The sequence below is a fragment of the Pocillopora damicornis genome, chromosome 14, assembly GCF_964200805.1.
Source record: "Pocillopora damicornis chromosome 14, jaPocDami1.2, whole genome shotgun sequence".
NCBI classification, from domain to species: Eukaryota; Metazoa; Cnidaria; class Anthozoa; order Scleractinia; family Pocilloporidae; genus Pocillopora; species Pocillopora damicornis.
Genome location: NC_142683.1, coordinates 18,941,128 through 18,965,297, shown reverse-complemented (window position 1 = coordinate 18,965,297; position 24,170 = coordinate 18,941,128). Strand labels below are relative to the sequence as shown.

The window sequence follows — 24,170 nt, the reverse complement described above, 5'->3', positions numbered from 1 at the left end:
AAGGCGGAATTTGCGTAGTTTTGATATGAAGACGTCCCCGCGTAGGGCTGCCATTTTTTTTCTTCGCGTTTCATGGATCTTATTACCCAAGTGAGCTCGAGTAGCCTATTTCCCGCGAAAAGATAGTCTAAAAATAAACCATTCTGTGAAAACGCCGTGACATAGGCCCAGTATAGGAGTCAACCGCTTCAAGTAATAGGCTCCTGAGTATTGTTAATGGTTTATTTCTGGTTGACGATCACAGAAAATCACAAGAATCATTCCAGAGACACCTCTTATGCAAGTCATTGACAACATACCGAATTGAATCAATTAAAACAGGATAAGGCCATGACTTTGTGGAACAAGGAAACTATGATAGAAGACGGCGCCCACTTGAGTGGAAATAGTATTAAACTATATTTACGTTCACAAGGCAACCAGGTGAAAAATTAGACATGGTTTCATGCTACTCTGGTTTAAAGATTTAATGAATGTAACCGAGAAGTTACAATTCACAGACTCAACGTTTCGACACTTCTGTCTAGTGCCTTCATTAGGGGTGATCTAAACGCTGTAACAAGAGGTCCTTTTATACGCTCACTAATTGGCTGTCCTTTTCTGACGAAAAAACCCATGTATGTCTTAAACAGCGCATGTCAAGGTAAAGAAATTAAACTTCTTAGTTTGTTTTTTGCTCGTTAATTGTTAAGCAAACGTAGATCTCGAGGAAAAAGAAAAGTCATCTGACAATAGGAAAGGAACGAACCTTTGCTGAAGGAAATGGCACTGAAATATCAGTCTATTCAACAAATAGATCCCATTTTATCGAGTGTCTTTTCAGAAATAGGGAGCAAGTTAAGTTTGCAAAGAAGTTGAGGTACTGCGTGTGTGGGTGTGTGTGTGGAAAGGGGTATTACAAGATTATTTAGTTTTATTAACCGAGTTGATAAAGTAAATTGCCACCATAGAAAATAAATTCGAGACGCGTGAATTTTGCTGAAATTCCTGCGTGACACGGGATCGGGAAAGTCCCTTTGCTACCCTACCAAAAATAAGGAGCCAAATCTTCAGTTAGGAAAGTGGTGGTTACTTGGAAACAAATCCTGTTCAAAATTATGGATTACAAAATAAGGTTTACTATGAAAAATTTTCATCTACATCTCATCTAGCATCAAATTTGCAAAATGTGTTTGTATAAATTGCGTGTGGCTTGTAGTTAAAAATAGAGAAGAACCATATCATGTGTGACTTAACCTTTCGTATGTCACGCGACATCCTGGAAAATGTCACGAAAGAGACTAAGACTATCACGCAAGGGATATGGTTTAAATGAAAAACTATTACATAGTTATCTCATAATATCCTAAGACTCTAGAGTGAATATTGCAAATATAAAAACAATAGCTTCCGTTTAACGCCAAAATATTTGTTCGCGGAAACAATCTGTCACGAGATGCGAACAGTTTTCTGGTAGCGAACCCAGAAGAAAGCTATGAGCTTCGAGAAATAGCTTATGTTCCAGAACAAAGATGCAAGTATTGTGTTTATTGTCCTTCAGATAGTTTTGCAACGTGCGGGAAAATGTTTACGAACAGCTTACTGTTTGCTGCGTGGGATGTTTACTTTTCAGTGTGTTCCGTGGTATGACTTATCAACAAACAAACTTCTTCTGTAACGGTAACTTAATGTTCTTTCATCTTGAATTAAATTTTAAACGAACGGTTTTATTATAGTAGATGTAAGGTTTGAAAATAGGGGAACATCAGTTTGGGTACATCCTCGGATAATCCCTTTTTTTAGCTGAGGCATATTCGATCACGTGATGCGTTTAAACCAACCGCGCGCAAGTGAAAAACTATAAATTGCAATGTATTTAGCGTATCAAAATTCTGACCGAGGAAAGTTCACCTCAGATTATATCTGATCTGAGACTATCACAGCTTCCCTCGCATTTCACGCGAGGAAGAATGACGTGACGTTCTGTAGAGGTTGTGATAGACTGTCACGTAAGGTATATGGTTGAGCAAAACGACTGTTACATAGTTACCTCGCGATATCTTGAGCTGGAAAACGTTATCATTATAAGTGTCCCTATAAAAAGCCGATCGTAATTTAGATTCTAACATCTTTTACATGCTTCAAGATTCTGATGCCTTTCGACTAATGAAATTCCTATAGGAAAAATAGTTCTACTTTGTGACAGCGATATTCCAAGTCCTTCCTAATATAGGCAAGAGAAACAGGTTCATAAAAATTTTGATCTGCGTTTGGAGAGCTTTTCACATACCGGCCCCTGCTCATGGCAACTTATAATAATGTTGGAAGAGCTGAATAACGAAATGCTACGTAAAAGGTATGCGGTCAATAACGCGGGCTCAAACGCTCGAAGTCAAAAATTCAGCGAAATTTGCGGAGAAAAAAGGGGCTAGCGATTAAAACAAAGGCATTTTGTTACCGTTGTAGGCATTTTCTTACTTCCAGTGTTTTTAAGGAGAAAGTTTACTAATATAGAAAAGTGGCAAGTAAACAACGCTCAGAAGCAACAAAATAGAAAATCGAACCCGCAAACGACTCAAAATCTGTTTTCCGCACCAAAGCCTAGCGCGTGCACAAACGCTATTAAACTCTGTCATCCCTTGGTAATTGGCCATCTTGAAACTAAATGCGGGCTAAACAAGTTTTAGTGATCAACGGTATCTGCATGGTCAGATCTAGGAAACATGCTGAAAGGATCTCAAAGATTGTATTTAGCTCGTTCCCTGATTGACGCAAAGTCTGTCTCGTTCTTTTATTGAGTTGTTAAATATCTTCGTCTTCCATTTGGGATTTGTGTTAGGCCTAGTTTAATTAACTTACGATACACTTCTTCTGAGTTTTAGAACTGGTAGTCATTAAAACTGGATCCATGTTACACACCGAAATCGCTTAGTTTGTTGTCACCTTCGAGTTTCGTGTCACCAAAAGTGATTAGCTACTGCATCCGTGATGGTATCTTCCGGTGATACATCTATTACGGTTCTTATACCATTCTGCATTTTCGCTTAAATATGCCTTTCGTTACCATGTGTTCTTCTAATAACCAGTTCAATGATGGAGTCGCTGTTGATGTCGTAGCTTTCCAACGTGCGGCGTTCATCTTCAATTTCTTGAGTGTTAAACATAAGTAGTTGCTGATTTGGCGGTATTCCAATTTCCTCCATTATTTTCATTTTCACATCGTGGATGGTATCTCCAGATACAGCTTCAATTTTGATATTTGTTTTTCCAGATCGTGTCTTCACATGAAGAAGGAGTTCATTTTTTTGTTGTTTCACATCCAGTTGCAGAGATAATTCAATCTGATTGTCGTACTCACTCAAAGGAAGGTGATTGTCTACAACTTCTTTGCCAACAAATCTGAGGCGTTGTTGATCAACTGGAATCCCTTCTCTATCATAGATTATCTTTCTCACGCTCTCAAAATCATCCCCTGGTGAAACATTTATAAAGATCTTCCTTCCACTAGGAAACTCCACATTTATAAGGATTCTATCAAGTTCGTCCTGGAGTCGCAAATGTACAGAGGATTTTTCTGTGACTTTATATTCATCTAATGTTTGATGGTCTTTGAGTTCTTGCCTCCTAAAGATCAGATGTTGCTGGCTTGATGGGATACTCAATTTGCCCTGAATTTTCAGTTTCACATTTTTAATCGTATCTGAAGGCTCCACATTTAGAGCAAGGATCTTGCCAGTAAGAGTCTTTACAAAGATGAGTATGCCACCACAAGGTTTTAAACTTAAGTATAGGGTCGATTCCTTCGGAACATTGTAGTCACTCAGACAACGGCCATCTTCCAATTGCTTCCCGGCAAAGAGAAGACGTTGCTGATCCGGCGGGATTCCCTCTTTGTCTTGAATTTTTGCTTTTACATTCTCAATGGTGTCTGACGGTTCCACTTTCAAAGTGATCGTCTTTCCAGTCGATGTTTTTACAAAGATTTGCATTCCACCACGAAGTCTGAAAATCAAGTGAAGGGTCGCTTCTTTCGGAAGATTGTAGTCACTCAGAAAACGACCATCTTCCAATTGCCGCCCTTTAAAGATAAGACGTTCCTGATCCAGTGGGATTCCTTCTTTGTCTTGAATTTTTGTCTTCACATTCTCAACGGTGTCTGACGGTTCCACTTTCAAAGTGATCGTCTTTCCAGTCGATGTTTTTACAAAGATTTTCATGCCACTAAGAAGTCTTAAAACCAAGTAAAGAGTCGCTTCTTTCGGAACATTGTAGTCACTCAGACAACGGCCATCTTCCAATTGCTGCCCGGCAAAGATAAGACATTGCTGATCTGGAGAGATTCCTTCTTTGTCTTGAATTTTTTTTTTTACAACCTCAATGATGTCTGACGGTTCCACTTCCAAAGTGATCGTCTTTCCAGTCAATTTTTTTACAAAGATTTTCATGCTACTACGACGTCTTAAAACCCAGAGAAGAGTCGCTTCTTTCGGAACATTGTAGTCACTCAGACAACAGCCATCTTCCAATTTCCGCCCCTTAAAGATAAGACGTTGCTGATCCGGTGGGATTCCCTCTATGTCTTGAATTTTTGTTTTCACATTCTCAATGGTGTCTGCCGGTTCCACTTCCAAAGAGATCGTCTTTCCAGTGGATGTTTTTACAAATATTTGCATGTCACTACGAGGATTTAGGCGTTGCGGCGTACCATTATCTGAAAGCAAATATAAAAAGAAATTACATCGGCGTCGCTCAAGATTAGAGATGATATAGCAGGTAACATCATCAAAAGCCCTAATAAATTGGCTGAGTGACTGATTATAGTAAGCTTTATCTATCGCAAATATATTTGAGCTGTCTTTAGAAAGTATTTTTGGATCATTTTAGCTACTCCCAGTACGAATCTGTCCATCAGTAAAAGAGAAGGATAGCCGAATTGAGTGCTCGGGTCACATAAATTACCCTTTTTACAGAAATCTATAGAGAACAATTCTTCAAATTGATGACTTTACATTCTTCAGCCGGCAATTCAAAGACATTTGTTAATTCTGTTAAACTATCGGCTCGAAAATATATATATATTTCTTTGGGCTAACCCAAGATAAAGGAGTTAGATCAGTTTCCTAAAAATGTCAAAAGGTCGTGAGGTCGTCTCTCTCTGCGTCGCTTCTCTCCGTCCTCGATCCCCATCTCTCGATTAAATAGATAGAGCAGAAGTATTTGATGTGATCTTTAAATTTATTGAATGATGCCTGGCTGAATTTGACGAAACAAAAAAAAAAAACATAACATGCAAACCTCTGCCAACGTGTTTTAAAGCATTGACGAAGATGATGTCCTATTCATTCGGTTAAAGACAGCTCTCCGAAACATTTTCTGTGTACTCACCTGAACTCTGCAGAAAAAACTCTCGTGCAACAATGTACTCCTCCCTCTGAATAGTTGTTATCAGTTTCAGCTCAGTCAAGTCAAACTCCTTCAGAACGTCCTTTGTCACAAGATATTTCTGAGCCATGTCATTCAAGTGACCTGTGCAATAGTCATACCACAGGGCATCCAGTATCTCCAATGATCTACATAGTGCTGTCAATATCAAACTTCCTGATTGAGCATCTAGGACCAGAACTTTGCGCACATCTGTTAAAAACCGTAGAAATTCATTTCGTTCCTCAGGTTTGGTTGTGTCAACTGTCTGAAAGTACTTGCGCGCGATGAAATTCATAACTCCTTGAGAACCTGCTTCTTCGACGCTTTCTGTTCTTCCCACGAGTGGTAGACCAGCAGATGCAACAGGTTCCACTGCCTTGCGTTTAACTCCAGTAACTACCATCTCGTGGCATCCTGCCTGAGTATCCTGTGTATCTTCAGGCGTTTCTTCTGACGTTCCAGTAACTATCAGCTCGTCGCCACAAGCTTGGGTACCCTGACTGGCTATAACCGCTGTCTCAGATGTCTCAAGTGGCGGATGAGGGTCTGGGATGGTCTCACAATCAATCCGCATTCGAATTTTAACTGTAAGGGGAAAAAGTGTCAGTAACTGCAGCAGATTAACCATTCACAACAGAGGCAAAACAGGCAATTAGTATGAGTGGTCGTCCGGCTATAGTCAAGTAACGAGAAATAATTGACATTTCTCCGCTTCAAAAATATATGAAGCCATTTCTGTCATAAAAAGTGTACAACGTGCACCGTACAGGTGACCCTTGTGCGTTACGTAAGTGCTTATGTAAAAGGAAAAATACTTTACTAGTAATAGATATACAGTAAATATCAACAAGCTGACCTCCAGCTGAGGAATTGGGTCGACCACCCAGTTTCAATCGATCTTTGATGTCTTGGGCCTCATCTCGAAACTCTTGCCTCAAGCGCTGCACTTCTTGGGCTGTAGATTCTACTTTCTCTCCAAGCTCATCTTTGATGTCTTGTCCGAAGCGTTGCACTTCTTGGGCTGTAGATTCTACTTTCCCTCCGAGCTCATCTTTGATGTCTTGTCCTAAGCGTTGCACTTCATCTTTAATATCTTGGGCTTCTTCTCGAACCTTTTGTCTTACGTATTGAGCTTCTTTCTCCAAATGCTTCATTGAAGATTCTACCTTTTCCAGGTATTTCTTTACTTCTGTATCATTCTGGTACCAGCGCTGCAATTCCTGCTCATTTCTCTTTTCTTCCTCTGTGAGGGGATCTCTTAAAAATGTATCAATAGCATTCTGCCATTCCTTTGCCTTTCCAGGGCTGATTTGGCCCGCAACTCTCACCAGAGCCCCGCTGAGTTCTCTCCAAAGAACTGAAAACTCGTCATCTGAGATTTCCATGTTCTCGGTCACATGACCATATATCGAATTGCGGTAATATTTGATTCTAGCTAAATCTGCTTCTAAACTGTCATCTGTACTTGTCGGTAGCGCATCCCAGCCCGTGATAGGAGGAGCAAGGCCGCATATTGTCCTCAGCAAACGGAAAAGGAGAGTTATATCAAAGTCTTTTGACTTTCCGTACATCCCTGGGGAAGGGTACAGGCAGTCCCACTGTGGTTTGGTGAGCCTTGCTGCCTTAAGTAGCCTCTTCGTGGCTGGATTCTGAAGTGTTGTGGAAAGATTACTTGGTGGACATTTGATGTCAAATGCCTCCCTCAACAGTACAGTACCGCCACTTATCAAAAGCCGAGCTAGACGCTGATAATTATCTCTCCCTTTCGAAGAACGAAGCACCTCATCTGGGTCCAGAGCGGCCGCCATTTAGAAAGAAGGAAAAACTGAGGCGGGATCAGTTATCGGACCGTCCTTACCTCATGACTGCAACCCAAACTGTGAAATAGATCAACGGAGTGAACGGTAGATCTCACAAAAGACAGATATAGCTAATATAAAACGTGCCCGCTTAAATAGGATGGATGGATGATTTAAGAGGAGAGGATCAAAACGGATTTTTTTCAATAATACTTAGACATTTTCATTCCACGTTATGTGGGTATGGTTTTTCTGGCAAGGAATCAGTGTTCAACAACTTAGATGCGTTTTTCTTAAGCTTAAATGAGAAGAGAAATTGTAAAAAAATACCCTAAATACTCTGATCTTAACCCCTTTAGCAAAAGCGACATATATAGTGGGTCGAACGAGTAATTTGAAATCTCGGGCCTGCACCCTTATTCAAATCACATTTAAAGATAGTTCGCGCAAAAAGTTTATTATCCTCTACTTTTCAAGCTTTTCAGTTTATGACAACACCTAGGAAAACTAAATACGCAAATGACTGTGAAGCCTAATTTCCATTTACTTTTTATTTATTTTCTTTAACAAAAATAAATAGAAGTTTGGGAAGTTCAGCATTAATACGGCTATATAGGTTCCCAGTTTCACCTGGTTGTCAAGAGAGTCTGTTTAAGGAGGTGAAAACATGATTCAATTACAAAAGACTTTAAAAAAATTTGCTCAAAGAAGGGAAACTAGGTGGGCTAGAATGTGTAGTACATTGCGTGACACAAGGAAGAAAACACTTAGCAGTCACAACGTGGTTGATAGTCACCCACTTCATTTACTCCCTATGATTTACAGGAGTAGATACACAAATTTCATATCATCATTCTCTCCTGAGGTGATGCCTTACTTATCAAAACAAAGAGTATCATCTATTCGCTGGAGCGGGGTAATGATAATGAAATAACGATACGCCGGCGGCTCTGATCATTCTCTGAGGGGGAATTAATTGATCGACTTCAACCTAAATTTTAACCGAATAGGAACCAAAGGAGCGAGGCTCAAAATAATAGTAATATTCTGATCGAGCTGGTTTGCTAGTCAGTCATCCTTCAAGTATCGCAAACGACATTTCATAGAGATTCGAAACTAATGAAAATCTCTCAGATTTGCATTTCGAAGCTGGTTCATACACGCCACTCACTTAAATTACGCTCATTGGACAGATTTCTCAATCACAAAAGCAATCACTTCAATAGATCTTCAGCAAACCTTAAAATTAAGAGTTGGGAGATTAGCTCATGCAGAGAAAATGTCAAACAGGCTTCTTACCTTTAGAGTTTTTTCCTTCGATTTACATCAAACTACGGTCTGTGATTCTTTAGCGTTGGCAGATATGCAAATTTCCTCTCTCAACCGTGAAAAGCGGAAGTCAATGGGTTCGCAGCGTATCATAGAGGGGGGAGGAGGTATTACAAGATGATCAACTGAGTTGATAATATACATCGCCACCATAGAATATAGAAAGCGAAATACTTCGGTAGTACATTTGTTTTCACGCTTGGGAAAACGTCATGTTTTAATAGTGTTTCTTTTTATATTTACGTGTTTTTAAGATCTCTAGCTATCTAGCTATCAGATATGTCGTAAATGTCTTTTTGTAATACAAAAAAAAACATTTTTGAAAAAGCCTCAATCATTTATATCGCAACGGTCTGTTATATCTTCTTGAGTCTTATAGTCCGTGATCATTTTCTCCTGGATGTTTGTCGGCGATGTTACTCCATGTATTTACTTCTGGAATATCGTCGTCTACATTGCCTCCTGAGATGTCCCTCTATGCAATAAATCTCTTTATAAACTCTCCTGCGCCTGCTATGATTGTATCAGGGTTATCTCCAGCAGTTAGCACCTTGGGATCATTCCCATCTTTCTTAATCTGATCGGGAAATGCTTTTATTGGAATGTTACCTTAGTCAATGTAATATCCTTCAATATTTTTCTCTGGTCTTTTCACTCTTACAATTCCTTCGTCTGGAATGGCGTCCTCTGACCCTTATCCTGTGAGAAATAGTCCTCTAAACTGTCATTCTTTGAACCTACATTCCTTACGTCTCTATTAGAATGTTCTGAACAGTTGTCTTCTACAATGATCTCTTCCGAAATATCCTTCTCTGAGCTGAGTTCCTCTGCATGGTAATCATCTCGATTGGTGACCTCTGAACTCACTTATTTATTACGCCCACACACACGTGCATAAACAGAAACAAACAACTATAATTCAGTTGGAATATATGAAAGGTGGCGTTATACCATGTAAGGCGATTGGTAAGCAAACTGAACCTTTCGCTAGCGTTCCTGGTGCGATATTCTGGAGCTTTTCACAGGTTGTCGATTCTTGGCCGATTCCCATACTTCTGCTTCTTTTCATGCCACGTGGAACATGATCTGAAAGGAAATATGAAAAAAGTTAAATTATATCGACCTAATTCAAGATTAGCGCTGTAATCTATTCCTACATCTTAACCCAAATAAATGAACTGAGTGATTCATCACAGTAAGTCTCATCAATCTCAGTTACATTCCTTTCTTTCTAAAGTGTTTTTTATTTGTTTTAGTTACTCCTTGTACGAACTTATCCATCAGTATGAGGGTAATGTAACCCAATTAAGAGGAAACAAAAATATCCTTCTCTCTCGGGTCTACAAAATATATTTCTCAGACGGATCACTATATATATATATATATATATATATATATATATATATATATATATATATCTGCTCGTTACTGAAAGAAATTATTTTTTAATTTAAAATCACATCGAGACCATATGGGTTTGTCAATACTCTTTATTTATCGACCTGTCAGTATATTTACTAGAGCCACCATTAGATGAAGGAATTCGATCAGTTGCCTAGAACTGTGGCCCCCAGGCCCCCTCCAACTGCCTCAATCACCATCCCTCGACCAAATTAATAGACAGCACATTAACAAGTATCAGCTCTGAACACTAAATGTCCTAAATAATACACATCTGAATCTGGTAAAACAACAAATTGGTCATCGGCCTTAAATGTAAACCATCTGAGTGGTAGAAAGAAGTGAAAGAGCTTAGTGGGCGCTCAGTTGCCTCCACGGCGCGAAGTGACACTTTGAAATCGCTACAACATCTGCATGAGGGTATTGACCAAATCGGCCTGGCTAACATCATCAATGAGGCTTTCTTATCGCCAATGCACTGCTTCACACCGCTTCCTGCTGCTTTTTTGTGCACTACTTTCAGTAACTACTTCGAAAACTCCCTTATTGTGTCGGTTGAGTCAGTCCGCAAGAAACTATCAAAGTTGAACCCGTGCAAAGCCAACGGTTCAGACAACATCCCAGGATGGTTGTTAAAGGAACACGCAGACATTTTAGCTGGTACGGTATCTAACATCTTGAACTCCTCGTCCCATGAAGGACGCTTGCCATCGTCATGGAAGCCTGTCCGTGAAGTAAACAAGCACTTACGCCCTATTTCACTAACCCCCATTTTGTCAAAGATGTCTGAAGCTTATGCGGTTGACACTTATGTCAAACCTGCTGTGCTGGAGAGAATTTATCCTCAACAATTTGGGGCCCGTATTAAATCTTCTACTACGCATGCGCTTATCAGTATGTTGCACACCTGGTTGGAATCGACTGACGGAAATGGGGCTACTACGAGAGCCGTACTGTTTGACTTTCGCAAAGCCTTTGACTTAATTGACCATCATGTTCTAGCCCAAAAGCTCTCCTCGTATGACATTCCGGAATCGATCATGTGCTGGATCTTGGATTTCCTAACGAATAGAAGGCAAAGGGTGAAATTGAGTTGTGGTTGTGTATCGGAATGGCGTGCTGTACCAGCAGGAGTTCCTCAGGGGACTAAACTCGGCCCCCGGTCATTTCTAATAATGATTAATGACCTGCGAGTGGCGAATACGAACATCTGGATGTATGTGGATGACACCACCCTCGCTGAGTGTGTGGAAAAGAACGGAACCAGCTCGATGCAGTCGCGCGTTGATGAATTTGTTACAGAGTCTCGTGCTGATGGTTTCCAGTTTTGTGAGCTTCGCTATTTTAAGTTTATTCTTCATGGCTGGATTGTTAAAAGCCGCTCTATAGGAAGAAAATTGCTTTTTCCACTTGTTGTAGGTAAAACTCCCTCGATTGGTACCCGTACCAGTTGCCATTTCTCAGCTAAGAGCTCGCACGGATTAACAATTAAACCCGGAAATTCACATGCAGCTACAAAGAACACGACGTTGTTAGAAACGAACAGGGTTTTTTTCTCTTCGGGTGTTTTTCACAGACAAGTTTTTGGCCGATTCTTTCTGAATGGTGTATTCTATCAAATAGCGGCCATATTCAGAGTTGCTTGCCGGCAAATATTAGTCTTCCCCGCTATGAATTAGTATACATGGAAATTATGACACCGACCGCGTTTTGAGAGGCGGCGTCAATAGTCGATTTTTGGCAATTTTGGAGACCATTTTCAAATGATCAAGTTACACTCGGGAGTCAAAAGAGGAGAGTGGTAAATGTTTATGGACACTTTTTAATTCCGGTTATAAAAATAAAGTTTCCTACAGCTATGCAGTTTTCTCCTGGTCCCTAGAATGAGGACAAATAATACTTACATAACAACTCATTAGGAATATCGAATGGCGGGAGTCATGACGCCAGAGGCGTAAGAGCATGTTCAGTCGTTTTTCGTCAGCACGAACACAGCAGCAAAATGAGTGCACATGCATTGAGCGTCTAGGCTATGATTCTTCTGCAAACATAGGCTGATGCGTAGCCATGCTACGGTTGCTCAACTTCAGTCATTAAATGCGCACCTGTAACCACAATACTTTTTTTTTTAGAGAGATATGTTACGAAGGAGTGTCGACAGAAACTTTCCTGGAGAAGGCAACCTTTTCTGTTTTGGTTTGGGCTTATCCCCACGAAATAAGAACAAACAATAGAAATTTTAAAAATGCCGCCATTTTACCTCGGTAGTGTTACTATGGAAGTATTGTCGTTCCCATTCCTTTGCACGCGTAACTTTCTCGCGAGTTACAAGCATGCGCCTTCGTTTTGCCGCTGTATCGTCAGCACAAACATATTCTAGGTATGATAATACTAGTACCCAATCCTTGTGCTTGGAATCAAACCCCATAGTTATCATAACAAAGTTGCATGTTTTAGGCTTAACCAAGGGTCAAAGAGAGCTTCCACCAATTGAAGTTGCTCTTACTTTTTATTTTTGGTTTTTATTCCAAGACGGAACGGTCTAAGTGTCCTGTCTCAAACCCACATAGTTTCTACAGCAAAAAAGCAAATGGAAGCAAATCCTACTAAATAGAATGCTATTGCATCACACTTACCCTTCCCCCCTCCCCCTCCCCCCCCCCCCACCCCTCTAACAGCATTTCTTCAAATTTCCTAATAGTATGTTGGAATTCATTTACACTCCTTGGACACAAAGAGACAGTGTAGGAGTGAATTGTCTTCTTCATAATTTTTTTTAGCATCACCCCGGCCACGAATTGACCCTGGACTTGAAATTGAAAATAAAAGATGTGTTTTGTTGGCAAAACAATTTGAAAATTAATCTGAAACTAAGAAAAAAAAAATATAAAGTTAACCAATTTTAACTATCAGCAAAGGTAATTGTTAACTCTTATGAGCAGTACATTATTCTCTTGGGTGGCAAACATTAATATGAACAGTGCCCTAAATTGAGATTATGTGCATAGATATTTCTGCCACAGAGATCCAAGTTTAGGGTACATTCTTTCGAAATATTGTAGTAACTCAGAGAGAAGCCACTTTTGAGTGGTTTCCCGGCAAAGAGAAGACGTTGCTGGTCCGGCGGGATTCCTTCATGCTCTAGGATTTTAATTTTCACATATGCTATGGTACTTAAAGGTTTCACGCACAAAGAAATCGTATTTCCAGTCAATGTTTTAACATAGATTTGCATGCTATCATGGACTGATGACCTCGCGACAGATGCAGGAGTCTTACGACCAGAGCGGTCCACCATCATTTCCCCAGCGATAAGGGAACCCTCCGAGAATGCTTCTTTGTTTCGCTTAGTTTCAGATTCAACATGTGGGACTGTTCCTTCAGTCGCTGAGAGAGGACTTTGCTCTATTGTCAAATCTGAGTCAAGTCCTTCATTTCTGTTCTTGGTCGTGCCGGGTGGATCATGGACTGAAATGAAATGCAACGGATACAATTTAAACTTGACTACGGGTCGTGCAACGAAGACCTTCTCTTTAATTAGGAATGTGTATGTTAAGATCAGTTTCCTATAAAATGTTAAAAGGTCGCCGTAAGGTCTTCTCTGCGTCACCTCCATTCATCGTCGATCCCCATCTTTCGATTAAATAGAGAGAGCACAGGTATCAGATCTGGCCATTAAATTTTTTGAATCATACCCTCTGAATCTGGTGAAACAAATTTGTGAACATGTTTGAGGAGGCATGCAAAAAACATAACGAGCAAACCTATGCTCACATGTTTTAAAGCATAGACGAAGACGATACTCTATTGACTCGATTAAAGACAACCTTCCGAAAAACTTTGTATGTGCTCACCTGGAGCCTGCAGGAAAAAATCTCGTGCAGCCATGTACTCCTCCACCTGAATTGTTGTTTTCAATTTCAGCTCAATCAGGTCAAACTCCTTCAGAACGTCCTTTGTCACAAGATATTTCTGTGCCATGTCATTCAGGTGACCTGTGCAATAGTCACACCAGAGGGCATCCAGTATCTCCAGTGAAGTACACAGTACTGTTACTATCAAACTTCCTGACTTGGGATCCAGGACAAGAACTTTGCGCACATCTTCTAGATACCGTAGAAACTCATTTCGTTCCTCAGGTTGGGTTGTGTCAACTGTCTGAAAGTACCTGTGTGCGATGTAATTCAAAACTCCTTGTGCGTTGCGTGCTGCATCGGTTCCAACACCTGCTTCTTCAACGCTTTCTGTTCTTCCCGCGAGTGGTAGACCAGCAGATGCAACAGGTTCCACTGCCTCGCGCGTACCACTAGTAACTAGTAACTAGTAACTCATGGCTTCCTCCCTGGGTATCTTGTGTGTCTTGGGGCGTTCTTCCTGATGTTCCAGTAATTACCAGCTCGTCGCCACAAGCTTGGGTACCCTGACCGGTTATAACCACTGTCTCTGATGTCTCAAGTCGCGAATGAGGGTTTGGGTTAGTCGCACAACAAATCTGCACTCGAATTTTAACTGTAAGGGGAAAAAGCATCATTATTTGCAGCGACTAGCCACTTACAACAAAGGCAAAGCAGGCTATTAACATGAGTGGTCGTCCGGCTAAAGTCAAGTAACTATATATTAACTAATTGAAATTTTTTTTATGCTTCAAAAAGATACCAGGCCATTTCTGTCAAAATAAGAGCACAATGTGCACCGTACAGGTAACCCTGATACGTTGCGTAAGTGTCTATGTTAGAGGAAAATACCTTACTAATAACAGATATACAGAATAAATCAACAAGCTGACCTCCAGCTGAGGAATTGGGTCAGCCATCTATGTCTAATCGATCTTTGATATCTTTGACGTCTTGCCTTAAGTGCTGCACTTGTTGGGCTGCAGATTCTACTTTCCCTCCAAGCTCATCTTTAATATCTTGGGCTTTTTCTTGAACCTCTTGTCTTAAGGATCGAGCTTCTTTCTCCAAATGCTTCATTGAAGATTCAACCTTTTCCAGGTATTCCTTTACTTCTGTATCATTCTGGTACCAGCGCTGCAATTCCTGCTCGTGCCTCTTGTCTTCCTCTGTAAGGGGATCTTTTAAAAATTTATCAATAGCAGTCTTCCATTCTTTTGACTTCACAGGGCTGATTTGACCCGCAATTCTCACCAGAGCCTCGCTGATTTCTCTCCAAAGACGTGACAACTCATTACCTGCTAATTCCATGTTCTCGTTCACATGGCCGTGTATCGAATTGCGGTAATACTTAATTCTCGCTAAATCAGCTCCAAAGCTGTGGTCTGTATTTAAAGGAAAACAATCCCAGCCCATGACAGGAGGGGTGAGGCCGCATATTGTCCTCAACAACCGGAAAAGGAGAGTTATATCAAAGTCTGTTGACTTTCCATACGTCCCTGCAGAAGGGTATAGGCAGTCCCACTGTGGTTTGGTGAGCTTTGCTGCCTTAAGGAGCTTTTCTGTGGCTGGATTCTGAAGTGTTGCGGGTAGATTACTTGGTGGACATTTAACGTCAAAAACCTCCCTCAATAGCACAGTACCTCCACTTATTAAAAGCCGAGCCAAACGTTGAAAATTATCTCTCCCTTTCGAAGAACGAAACACCTCATCTGGGTCCGGAGCGGCTGCCATTTTTAAAGAAGGAAAAACTGAGGCAGGATCAGTTACCAGACCTTCCTTGCGACTGCAACCCAAACTGTGAAAAAGATCAATGGAATGAATGATTAATCTCGCAGAAGACAGATATGGCTAATATAAATCGTCCCTGCATAAATAGGTTAGATGGATGATTTAAGAGGAGAGGATCAAAACGGATTGCTTTCAATAATACTTAGACATTTTCATTCCACATTATGTGTGTATGATTTTGCTGGCACGGAATTGGTATTCAACAACTCACATGCGCTTTTCTGAAGCCTATCTAGGAAGAGAAATTTTACAAAAATACCTGAAATACTCTGATCTTAGCCCCTTTAACAAAAGCGACATATATTTATAGCGGGTCGAACAAATGACTTGAAATCTCCAGACCTACGTCCTTATTTAAATCACATTTAAGGATAGTTCACACAAAAATTTTATAATCTTTTTACTTTTCAAGCTTTTCAGTTTACGGCAGCGCTGATGAAAACTTAAAAACGCAAATGACTCAGAAGCCTGATGTCCGTTTACTTTTTATCCATTTTTTTATACCATAAATAAATTAAAGATGAGAAAGTTTAGCACTAATACAGCTATTTAGGTTCTGAGTTTCACCTGGTTATCAAAAGACTCTATTTAAGGACTTGAATACATTGTTCAGTCACAGGAGACTTGAAATACGTTTGCTCAAAGAAGGAAGACTAGGCTCGCTAAACTGTGTGGTACTTTGCGTGACACAGGAAAGAAAACACTTAGCAGTCACGATCGACACGGTTGATCGCCACCCACTTCATTTACTCTCTATGATTTACGGGAGTAGATACACAAATTTCATCATTCTCTCCTGAGGTAATTACGTATGGTGCATCACTTATCAAAAACAATTTTTTTTATACTTGCTGGAGCAGGGTAATGATAACAAGATAAGGACACGCTGGCTGCTCTGATCATTATCTGTAAAGGAATTAATTGATCGACTTCAACCTAAATTTCAACCGAACAGGAACTGAACGAGGCTTAAAATACTAGTAATATTCTGATTGAGCTGGTTTGCCAGTAAATCATCCTTCAAGTATCGCAAACGACATTTCTTAGAGATTCCAAACTAATGAAAATCTCTGAGATTTCCTATGGGAGCTGGTTCAAATACGTCACTCACTTGAATTGCGCTCACTTGACTGATTTCTCAATCACAAAAGCTATAACTTCAACAGATCTTCAGTCAAACTTTAAATGAAGAGTGGGAGAGTAGCTCATGCAGAAAAATGTCACATTAAGCTTCTTACCTTTAGAGTTTTTTCCTTTCGAGCTACATCGAACTTAAACGTCGTCAGACAGGCAAATTTGTTTTCAGACCCGTGAGAAGCGGAAGTGAATGGGTTCGCAATGTAACATGGAAAAGCCCAACAAAAAAATAACATATGGACAGGGATGGTAGGGTATCGAATTGTCTTCCTTAGGTCAGTTTATCCTTTTCAAGACTTCTGGACATGCAATTGCTACTCTTATTTTGTTCAAAGAATGGAGCCCTTAAGAAAAACACTTATTTATTTTCCTTTTTTGATTCTATTGTCACATGCGCGATGTAGTATCGTTAATGGTTTATTTCTGGCTTTCGATCACGGAAAATCACGAGAATCATTCCAGACACATTCTTGTACAAGCCATTGACAATAAAGCGAATTGAATCAATAAAAACAGGATAAGGCTGTGATCTATTAGAATGCTCTGAACTTCCACAATGATCTCTTCCGGAATATCTTCCTCTGAGCCGAGTTCCTCTGAAAGGTAATCGTCTCGATTGGTGACCTTGTACGAACTTATCCATCAGTATGAGGGTAGTGGAACCCAATTCAGAGGTCACAAAAATATCCTTCTCTCTCAGGTCTACAAAACATATTTCTCAGACGGATGATCATATATATCTCTGCTGGTTACTCAAAGAAATTAGCTTTTAATTTAAAATCACATCGAGACCATAATACTCTTTACCCATGGAACTGTCAGTATATTTACTATTTCAAGCCAGCATTGGCTAAATCTGTCGCTTCAGGGCCACCTCCAACTGCCTCAATCACCAGTCTTGACCAAACTAAGACAGCACTTTCACAAGTATCAGCTCTGAACATTAAATATCCTAAATAATACACGCGTATAGGCGCATTCCACCCGCCCCATATAGGAAACAATAGGCTGCACTCCTGAGGTCTTCCATGTTTTCGTTGATTGCCTGAATCGCTGGCGTCTTCCCTTCAGCCACACTTCGTGGCTCCTCTAATATATGAACAGTGATTTCTTGTAGGTCTTCCACGGATTTATTTACTTTCGCATCCTGTTTATACCAGTCGAACAGTTCCTGTACCTATCCTTCATCCTCTGATGTGAGGAGATCGTCCAGGAACTTACCAATAACTGCCTGCCAGTCATGCCTCTTTGAAGGGTGGATTTTGCCTGCAGTTGTTACAAGGGCTTCGCTGATTTCACGCCACAAAAATAAGAACTGGAAGTCATCTGCTATCTATATATCAGACTTCACATGTTCATACACTGCTTCCAAACTGTGATCTGTATTCAACGGTTGAGTATCCCACCCTGTGACGGGAGGGATGAGGCTGCAAATCGTCCTCAGAAATCAGAAGGGGAGAGTGACATCAAAATCTTTTGATTTGCCGTACACCCCTGGGGAGGAATCTAGACAGTCCCGCTGTGGTTTTGCTGCTTTGAGCAGCTTTTTTATAGCTTGATTTTTCAATATTGTTGGAAGAGAAACTGATGGACACCTACTGTCAAAAGTTCGGCTCCTCCGCTTATTAACAGTCAAGAAACACGGTGGAAATTATCTCTACTACTCGTCAAACGGGGTATTTCATTTGGTTTTGGAGCAACCGCCATTTTAAAAGAACGAGTGAATAACCGTCAGTTTCACAGGCGATGATTCAAATTTCAGTGAGATTTCTGCATCGAAAGAGACGTTGAATTCGTAAGCACTGTCTCTGAGCAAATTAAGAAACGATTAGAACTGCATGTTAACAGAATCTTGGTCCATAAATACAAAGTCCTCTCAAGGAGAAGATTGACTGGGTAGTAAAGAAAAGGGCGTGGTACTATATACATTGACCATGTTTGTTTCATCACTGAATACGTGACAGCATAAGATCATCCATGGTATTTAATTAACTTCCTTAGTACCCTTACACCCCAACATCAGTAGGCATATTCTCCATACTATTTCCTGTACATTTCCTAAGGTGTTGATGAGGTGAATTTTTTTCCTTTATTCTCGTTACCTTTATCACGATGTGTTTGAGGGGTGATACAGCAAGGAGAAATAAGATGCTTGTCACTTTTAGGGAAAGAAAAGGTTAACACGAACTGCATCGTTACTTCTGTATACACTTGGAAAGGTTGGACACTGAGGGTTCGTCTAATTGCTATTAATAATTCGCATGTAGTAGTAAGGATAGAGATTTTCCAATGACCCTCTCCCCGTGCAATGCAACGCTCAGATGAAGCAGTTACAAGGTTATTAACGTATCACAGAAGGAAAAAATGTAACTTTTTTTCAATTTCCTGAAAATTATTATTCTATTCCTGCCAAATAAACACAAAGATCTAAAATTTTCCAAAATTTTTATTTTGGTATCTTTTTCACTATTGGAGATATAAAGCAAAACGTGATTTGAGAGCAGAAGGGAAGGTGCGAGATTGATGACACTTCACGTCAACTTCTTCTCGTCACCTAGTTAACAAATACAAAACTAATGATTTACGATCGCGCTGTGCAGCGATTTTTTGTAATTTTGTAAAAACGACGCATTTTGTAATAACCTGCGCATTTTGTAATAACCTACGCATTTTGTGACATCGGCAGCGGCATTTTGTGACATCTGCAGCGTTTAGTAACGAAGGCGATCTACTCGTTTTCTTAATAAAGGCTGAGGCAATTTTGTAATAATCGTTGGTCAACGCAATTTGGCACAGATATATTGACACATGAACAGTTTACCATCATCAGTAGTTGAACTTGACTCGATGAATACTTTTAAGAAAGCTCTAAAATCAACATTATTTAACCACGCCTATAAGTACAAAACTTACTTATTCTATATATTATACATCATTTAATTATTCATCGTTTCAACAGAATTTTTTATCTTAGATATGTCTTCTTTACTTCAATTTTATATTTATATTGATACATGCTTGTATGTAAATTGTTCCAGTGTGTATAATTATGTATATTGCATAGTGTTAAATATTTATGTCTGGGGTATGGTTTACAATGAGGATTAAGTTTCTCCCTTCTATAACCCTTTTTTAATAATAATATATTATATATGCTATTATTTAAATAAAGTTGTTTTAAAAAAAGTTGTTGTAGTCTCAACTTTGCCATAAAATCTGTTCAAAAGTAATACAACAACTATCGTTCAATTGCAGATTTTTTTTCTCCTGAGATTTCGACTAGATCTCGTATATATCTCCAAAGAAATGCTGGGAACCAATGGGGTCCATTTCTCTACGATCAAAAATTCTTTGTTGTTCTTTGTAAATTTTTTCTTCTTATATGTACAGTTGTGGGAAGGTTTGTTGAAGTGGGAACGGCATTTGTCCTTAGCATTTGAAAGGTGTAACCTCCCCTCCCCACTCAAAAAAAATTCACAAATACAAACTTTGATCAGCAATAAGCATAAATACATCAATTAAAGTTTCATTTTTACTCATAATTTGAAAGCAGTCTCAAGTTGGTGTCCTTGGAGATCTTTCTGGATAGGCTCTCAAGAGCAATTTGCATTGGTGTGGCTAAAGCACAAAGTTTATATGAATTTCGATGCTCGCCAAAGATAATGCCAAAAGCTTCAAGATTTCTATCTTCATCTCTTTCAAAGAGTACTGCTCCAGAATCTCCTTCAGTTGCAAACACTTTTGCGTAACCAAGACCAAATGGATGATCTATACATAAGCAGTTCTTTAACCAAAGACTTTTACATAGAGTGGCTGTGTCTTTTTTACAAGAGTCACAAGCAGCAGCAGTAAACTCCAATTGCTCTCCAATTCGAGATTTTTTCTTACAACTTTGACAGAGTCTGACACGTTTCAACACACTGACCAAACCCTCATTTTGGGCATTCACTTCATATAAGGAAGCACTGAGAAACATTGATGGTTGCACATGACGACCAGACTTTGTGAACCCTGTGGTTCGGCCACTCTTGCACAGTTCCCCACTGGCTTTTAGTCTTGAACTGCATTCCCCACTTAGGTGATCTCCTGTTCCAATCGTTTCAACTGTTTGACTCTGTCTTAAACTATCAACTTCTTCTGGAGTCAATTCAGCCAAGGCAGCATCAATGTAGTAATGTTGACCATCATTCCAAGTCACATTATCAGAGATGCCAACAGAATATCTGGCTATGACTCTGGGTGGTGTCAAACTTTTCTCAAAAGCTCTTTCATGCAGTTCTACAGCCTCTAGTTTCCTCTTTGTCTCCCTTGCATGGTGTTGGTGGTTTTCTTTAATCCCTTTTAGCTCTTGAAATTTATTTAACAATTCTTTCAACCCTGAAATATGACCAAATGAGAACTGATTTGCCAGTATGTAGCAACTTTCCTTGTCAATGATGTGCTTAATCCACAATCCATACTGTTGTAAATGGTAATTTAGATAATTCAAATGATCGTTCAGTGCGGGATGAATTATCTCTGACTTTGTACCATGTTTCATAACATGATCACAAGACAGTACATAGAAGGTTTCATCATCTTTCACAATGGCACCTAAGGTCCCGGCTGCATCCATTCCTTGCACACCAATACTTGCTCCTAAACAAAGTACCTCATCTTGTTCCTGTGCTTTATTTGGCAGCCAAGGATCATAAGTTCTGAACCATATTCCGTCCACAACATCCACCGGGTAAGAACCAAGTTTGAGTGGGAAGGGACATTCACCATCTGGGATAACACCTTTACATAGAACATACAATGTGATACAAGGGGTTCCCATCTGCATAGAATTTGTGATTTTAAGTGAGGGTTGCACAGCAGTGATATTACGATGCCTGACAAGAACATGGAGATTTTCAGATATAATTTTGTTTATTTCATTCACTTGAGAGTCATTCAATGCCTGCTGCATACCAAATGAATACTCAAGAGGTCTAATCTTCAGAATTTCATCTGCATCCTTGTAAAGATCAAACCACTCAAGTTTCACATCCATCTCCTTAAAGAAATCTTGAGCAGCAACTTTTAATGTTTCAGGTATACCAGACTTTCCAGAAAACACATACAACTTAACCTTGACATGGTCATTATTTGTATATGTAAGAACACGGACACATTCTCTGTGCTTGGCTTCAAACTCCATAGCCATAACAACAATGTTGTTTGTGTTATGCTCAGCAGCCAAGGGTGAGAGAAGGCTTCCTGCAAAATCTTTATCTGAGGCAAGCACAACTCCAGTTTGGAATTCTGGAAAAAGTAATATCATTTAAAGGTTAGACAGTGTCTCAGAACCGGTCAAGTTTTCCAGATTTGTGGAACTTATCCCAGTTAACATAACTTATTCACCCATGAGGATGAAAAAAGACACAGTAGCAACAAAATACAAATCAAGACCACTTATTTGAGTCATTCGTATTATAATAAAGAAATAACTGGAAATGAATCAAATCACATGATAAAAAAACTTTCAGCTCAATCCAAAAGTATCAAGTACCATCAAACAGCTGGGGGAACAGCAATATAAAGAACAGAAAATTGCTGCCAAAATGCTATCAGAGGGGAGGAGATGCGGTGAAATTGACTGCGAAGCGAATCATAAAAGAGTAAAGAATGGCAAAGTTTCCAGAAAATAATCCAAGCTTAAGTGCTCACAGCAAACCCCGCAGAATATTCAATTTTGTTTTAGTTTAACCTCGCTGTCTGATTGGTTGATTATATTAGGACAATAAATTTTACTGATTTTACGTGTAAAATGTTCATATTTCGAAATAATAATCGTTATAAATCGACCATATTTCGTTCCTCAAAGTATTCCTTAGAATGTGTTCAAATTTCAACGGTTCCTCAACTTAACACTTGGTCACACAACGCGTGACGCTTTCCTGAATTAATCGTTGACTTCCCCTAGAGACGTGAGCTTGATTCGCCTGTGACTTAAATTGCACTCATTCGATAGATTTCTCAGTCACAAAGCTATCGTGACTTCAACAGATCTTCAGTGAAAATTTCAATGAAGAGTTGGAGATTAGCTAATGCAGAGAAAATGTGGAATGAAGCGTCTTACCTTTAGAATTTTTTCCTTCGAACTACATCGAACTACGATCTGTGTTTTTTGAGCGTTTGTTTGGGTTTGCAACGAATCAGGGGAAAGCCCGTCAAAAATATAACACAAGGGCAGGAATGGTACGGCATCAAATTGTTGTTTTAAGACCCTATTGTTCAAAGAATGGAACACTTTGGCGCGCATGCGTGAAATAGGGCAAGTGAGCGGTCTCTCAGCTGAGTACATACTGGGGAGAAGTTGTTGTTTGTTTGCACGGATTCCATGACTTCAAAGGAGCTGAAATTACACAGAAACGAACACGCCGTTCGCCGTAGACCCACACGAAAAGGAGTTGAGTATATTGGGAACGGATCGGTCCGCATGCCGTACGAAAGATCAATTTACGAGCGAACATTTTAGTTATCCTATTGGGAATCATGATATACAAACTTAACCTTTATAAAAAGCATCTTCAGAAGCGTCATCCTATTTTAAGACGTGATCGTGAACCAAATAGTATTCCAGCACGAACTCTACAATATCTCAGGAACAAGAGCACAAAGGTTAGAGAATTTGTTTTCAAATGTATTTGTTCGAGTACACTAAGTCTTCAAAATGCATTGTTATATTAAGGTTAGGAATCGTAAGCTTAAATCCTTTGAGAAAATACGTAAAGTTTAATAAATTTAAAATCTTGAAGTAGACGGTATGGCTCACTGTTTTCTTGTAACAAAGTTATGTGTCTTTACGAGAGTCAAGCCCATGTGGCAAAATTATTGTAAATTTAAGCTGAGCACAGATAGAGAAAAGAACCCTGGCCCTCGCCCAGTGTATGTTGATTCCAGCTAAACAGTAGTAGCACCATATAGCCGAGTTAATGGATTGGTATTTGAAAAAAATGCTGGACAATAATGTGTTGAAATAAGTTTGTGCTGCTTCATTTAAAACACCAAACAAGAAATCATTTCAGCAAATGACCTCATTCTAATAATGAATATTGGAAATCTGTGATATTCAAGTTTGTCTCAATTAGCCAGACAGTCCTATTTAATGCAGAAAAAATTACCTACAATTTTAAATGAGCTTGATACTGACTATAAACTGGAATACGGTGAAAGTTACACTGGCATTTTTGTATTTAGGAAGTAGATGTGTGCAGATGTAATATCTATGGATGACAACACCTAGAATTTCTCCTTACAATATCAATACAATATCACGCAGATGAGTGTTGAGAATAAAGAAAAATATTAATCAGGGGATTCTTAGTTGATCCAATACCAAATTCTCCAAACTTACATCACAAGAACTACATGGCAGACAGTAAGGAGAATT

The 24,170-nt window shown here is 39.5% G+C and overlaps 4 protein-coding genes and 1 pseudogene across 5 annotated transcripts; all 5 read right to left on the bottom strand.

The window, feature by feature from the left end:
- Positions 1-2,758: 2,758 nt before the first annotated feature.
- Positions 2,759-8,575, bottom strand: LOC113682021 (uncharacterized). The gene is made up of 4 exons (XM_089194771.1): positions 8,502-8,575; positions 6,260-7,280; positions 5,365-5,988; positions 2,759-4,690 (listed from the first exon to the last, which is right to left on the bottom strand). The coding sequence occupies exons 2-4, from the start codon at positions 7,209-7,211 to the stop codon at positions 3,024-3,026; spliced, it is 3,243 nt and encodes a 1,080-aa protein (XP_089050897.1). The 5' UTR covers positions 7,212-7,280; positions 8,502-8,575; the 3' UTR covers positions 2,759-3,023.
- A 3,165-nt stretch (positions 8,576-11,740) lies between these two features.
- On the bottom strand, positions 11,741-14,011 carry LOC149034840 (uncharacterized). Its single transcript, XM_089194786.1, has 2 exons — positions 13,787-14,011; positions 11,741-13,400 (listed from the first exon to the last, which is right to left on the bottom strand). The coding sequence occupies exons 1-2, from the start codon at positions 13,911-13,913 to the stop codon at positions 12,901-12,903; spliced, it is 627 nt and encodes a 208-aa protein (XP_089050912.1). The 5' UTR covers positions 13,914-14,011; the 3' UTR covers positions 11,741-12,900.
- Positions 14,012-14,302: 291 nt separating this feature from the next.
- On the bottom strand, positions 14,303-16,935 carry LOC113682032 (E3 ubiquitin-protein ligase DZIP3-like). Its single transcript, XM_089194782.1, has 3 exons — positions 16,855-16,935; positions 14,719-15,623; positions 14,303-14,441 (listed from the first exon to the last, which is right to left on the bottom strand). The coding sequence occupies exon 2, from the start codon at positions 15,557-15,559 to the stop codon at positions 14,738-14,740; it is 822 nt and encodes a 273-aa protein (XP_089050908.1). The 5' UTR covers positions 15,560-15,623; positions 16,855-16,935; the 3' UTR covers positions 14,303-14,441; positions 14,719-14,737.
- A 687-nt stretch (positions 16,936-17,622) lies between these two features.
- Positions 17,623-18,460, bottom strand: LOC149034839 (uncharacterized; annotated as a pseudogene).
- A 762-nt stretch (positions 18,461-19,222) lies between these two features.
- Positions 19,223-23,020, bottom strand: LOC113681899 (uncharacterized). 2 transcript variants are annotated; one of them, XM_089194770.1, is made up of 2 exons: positions 22,857-23,020; positions 19,223-22,039 (listed from the first exon to the last, which is right to left on the bottom strand). In XM_089194770.1, the coding sequence occupies exon 2, from the start codon at positions 21,939-21,941 to the stop codon at positions 20,286-20,288; it is 1,656 nt and encodes a 551-aa protein (XP_089050896.1). In that variant the 5' UTR covers positions 21,942-22,039; positions 22,857-23,020; the 3' UTR covers positions 19,223-20,285. The 2 variants fall into 2 exon arrangements, with proteins under 2 accessions (XP_089050896.1, XP_027054835.2); XM_027199034.2 differs by lacking the exon at positions 22,857-23,020 and having other exon boundaries at positions 19,223-22,174.
- Positions 23,021-24,170: the final 1,150 nt, after the last annotated feature.

Coding starts and splice junctions, on each gene's coding strand:
- LOC113682032 (XM_089194782.1), bottom strand. CDS start 15,559: ATGGCAGCCGCTCCGGACCCAGATGAGGTGTTTCGTTCTTCGAAAGGG.
- LOC113681899 (XM_027199034.2), bottom strand. CDS start 22,058: ATGATATTACTTTTTCCAGAATTCCAAACTGGAGTTGTGCTTGCCTCA.
- LOC149034840 (XM_089194786.1), bottom strand. CDS start 13,913: ATGGCACAGAAATATCTTGTGACAAAGGACGTTCTGAAGGAGTTTGAC. Junction 13,401..13,786: donor TTTTTTCCTGCAGGCTCCAG/GTGAGCACATAC, acceptor ATTTCATTTCAG/TCCATGATCCACCCGGCACG.
- LOC113682021 (XM_089194771.1), bottom strand. CDS start 7,211: ATGGCGGCCGCTCTGGACCCAGATGAGGTGCTTCGTTCTTCGAAAGGG. Junction 5,989..6,259: donor ACCCAATTCCTCAGCTGGAG/GTCAGCTTGTTG, acceptor TTCCCCTTACAG/TTAAAATTCGAATGCGGATT. Junction 4,691..5,364: donor GTTTTTTCTGCAGAGTTCAG/GTGAGTACACAG, acceptor ATTTGCTTTCAG/ATAATGGTACGCCGCAACGC.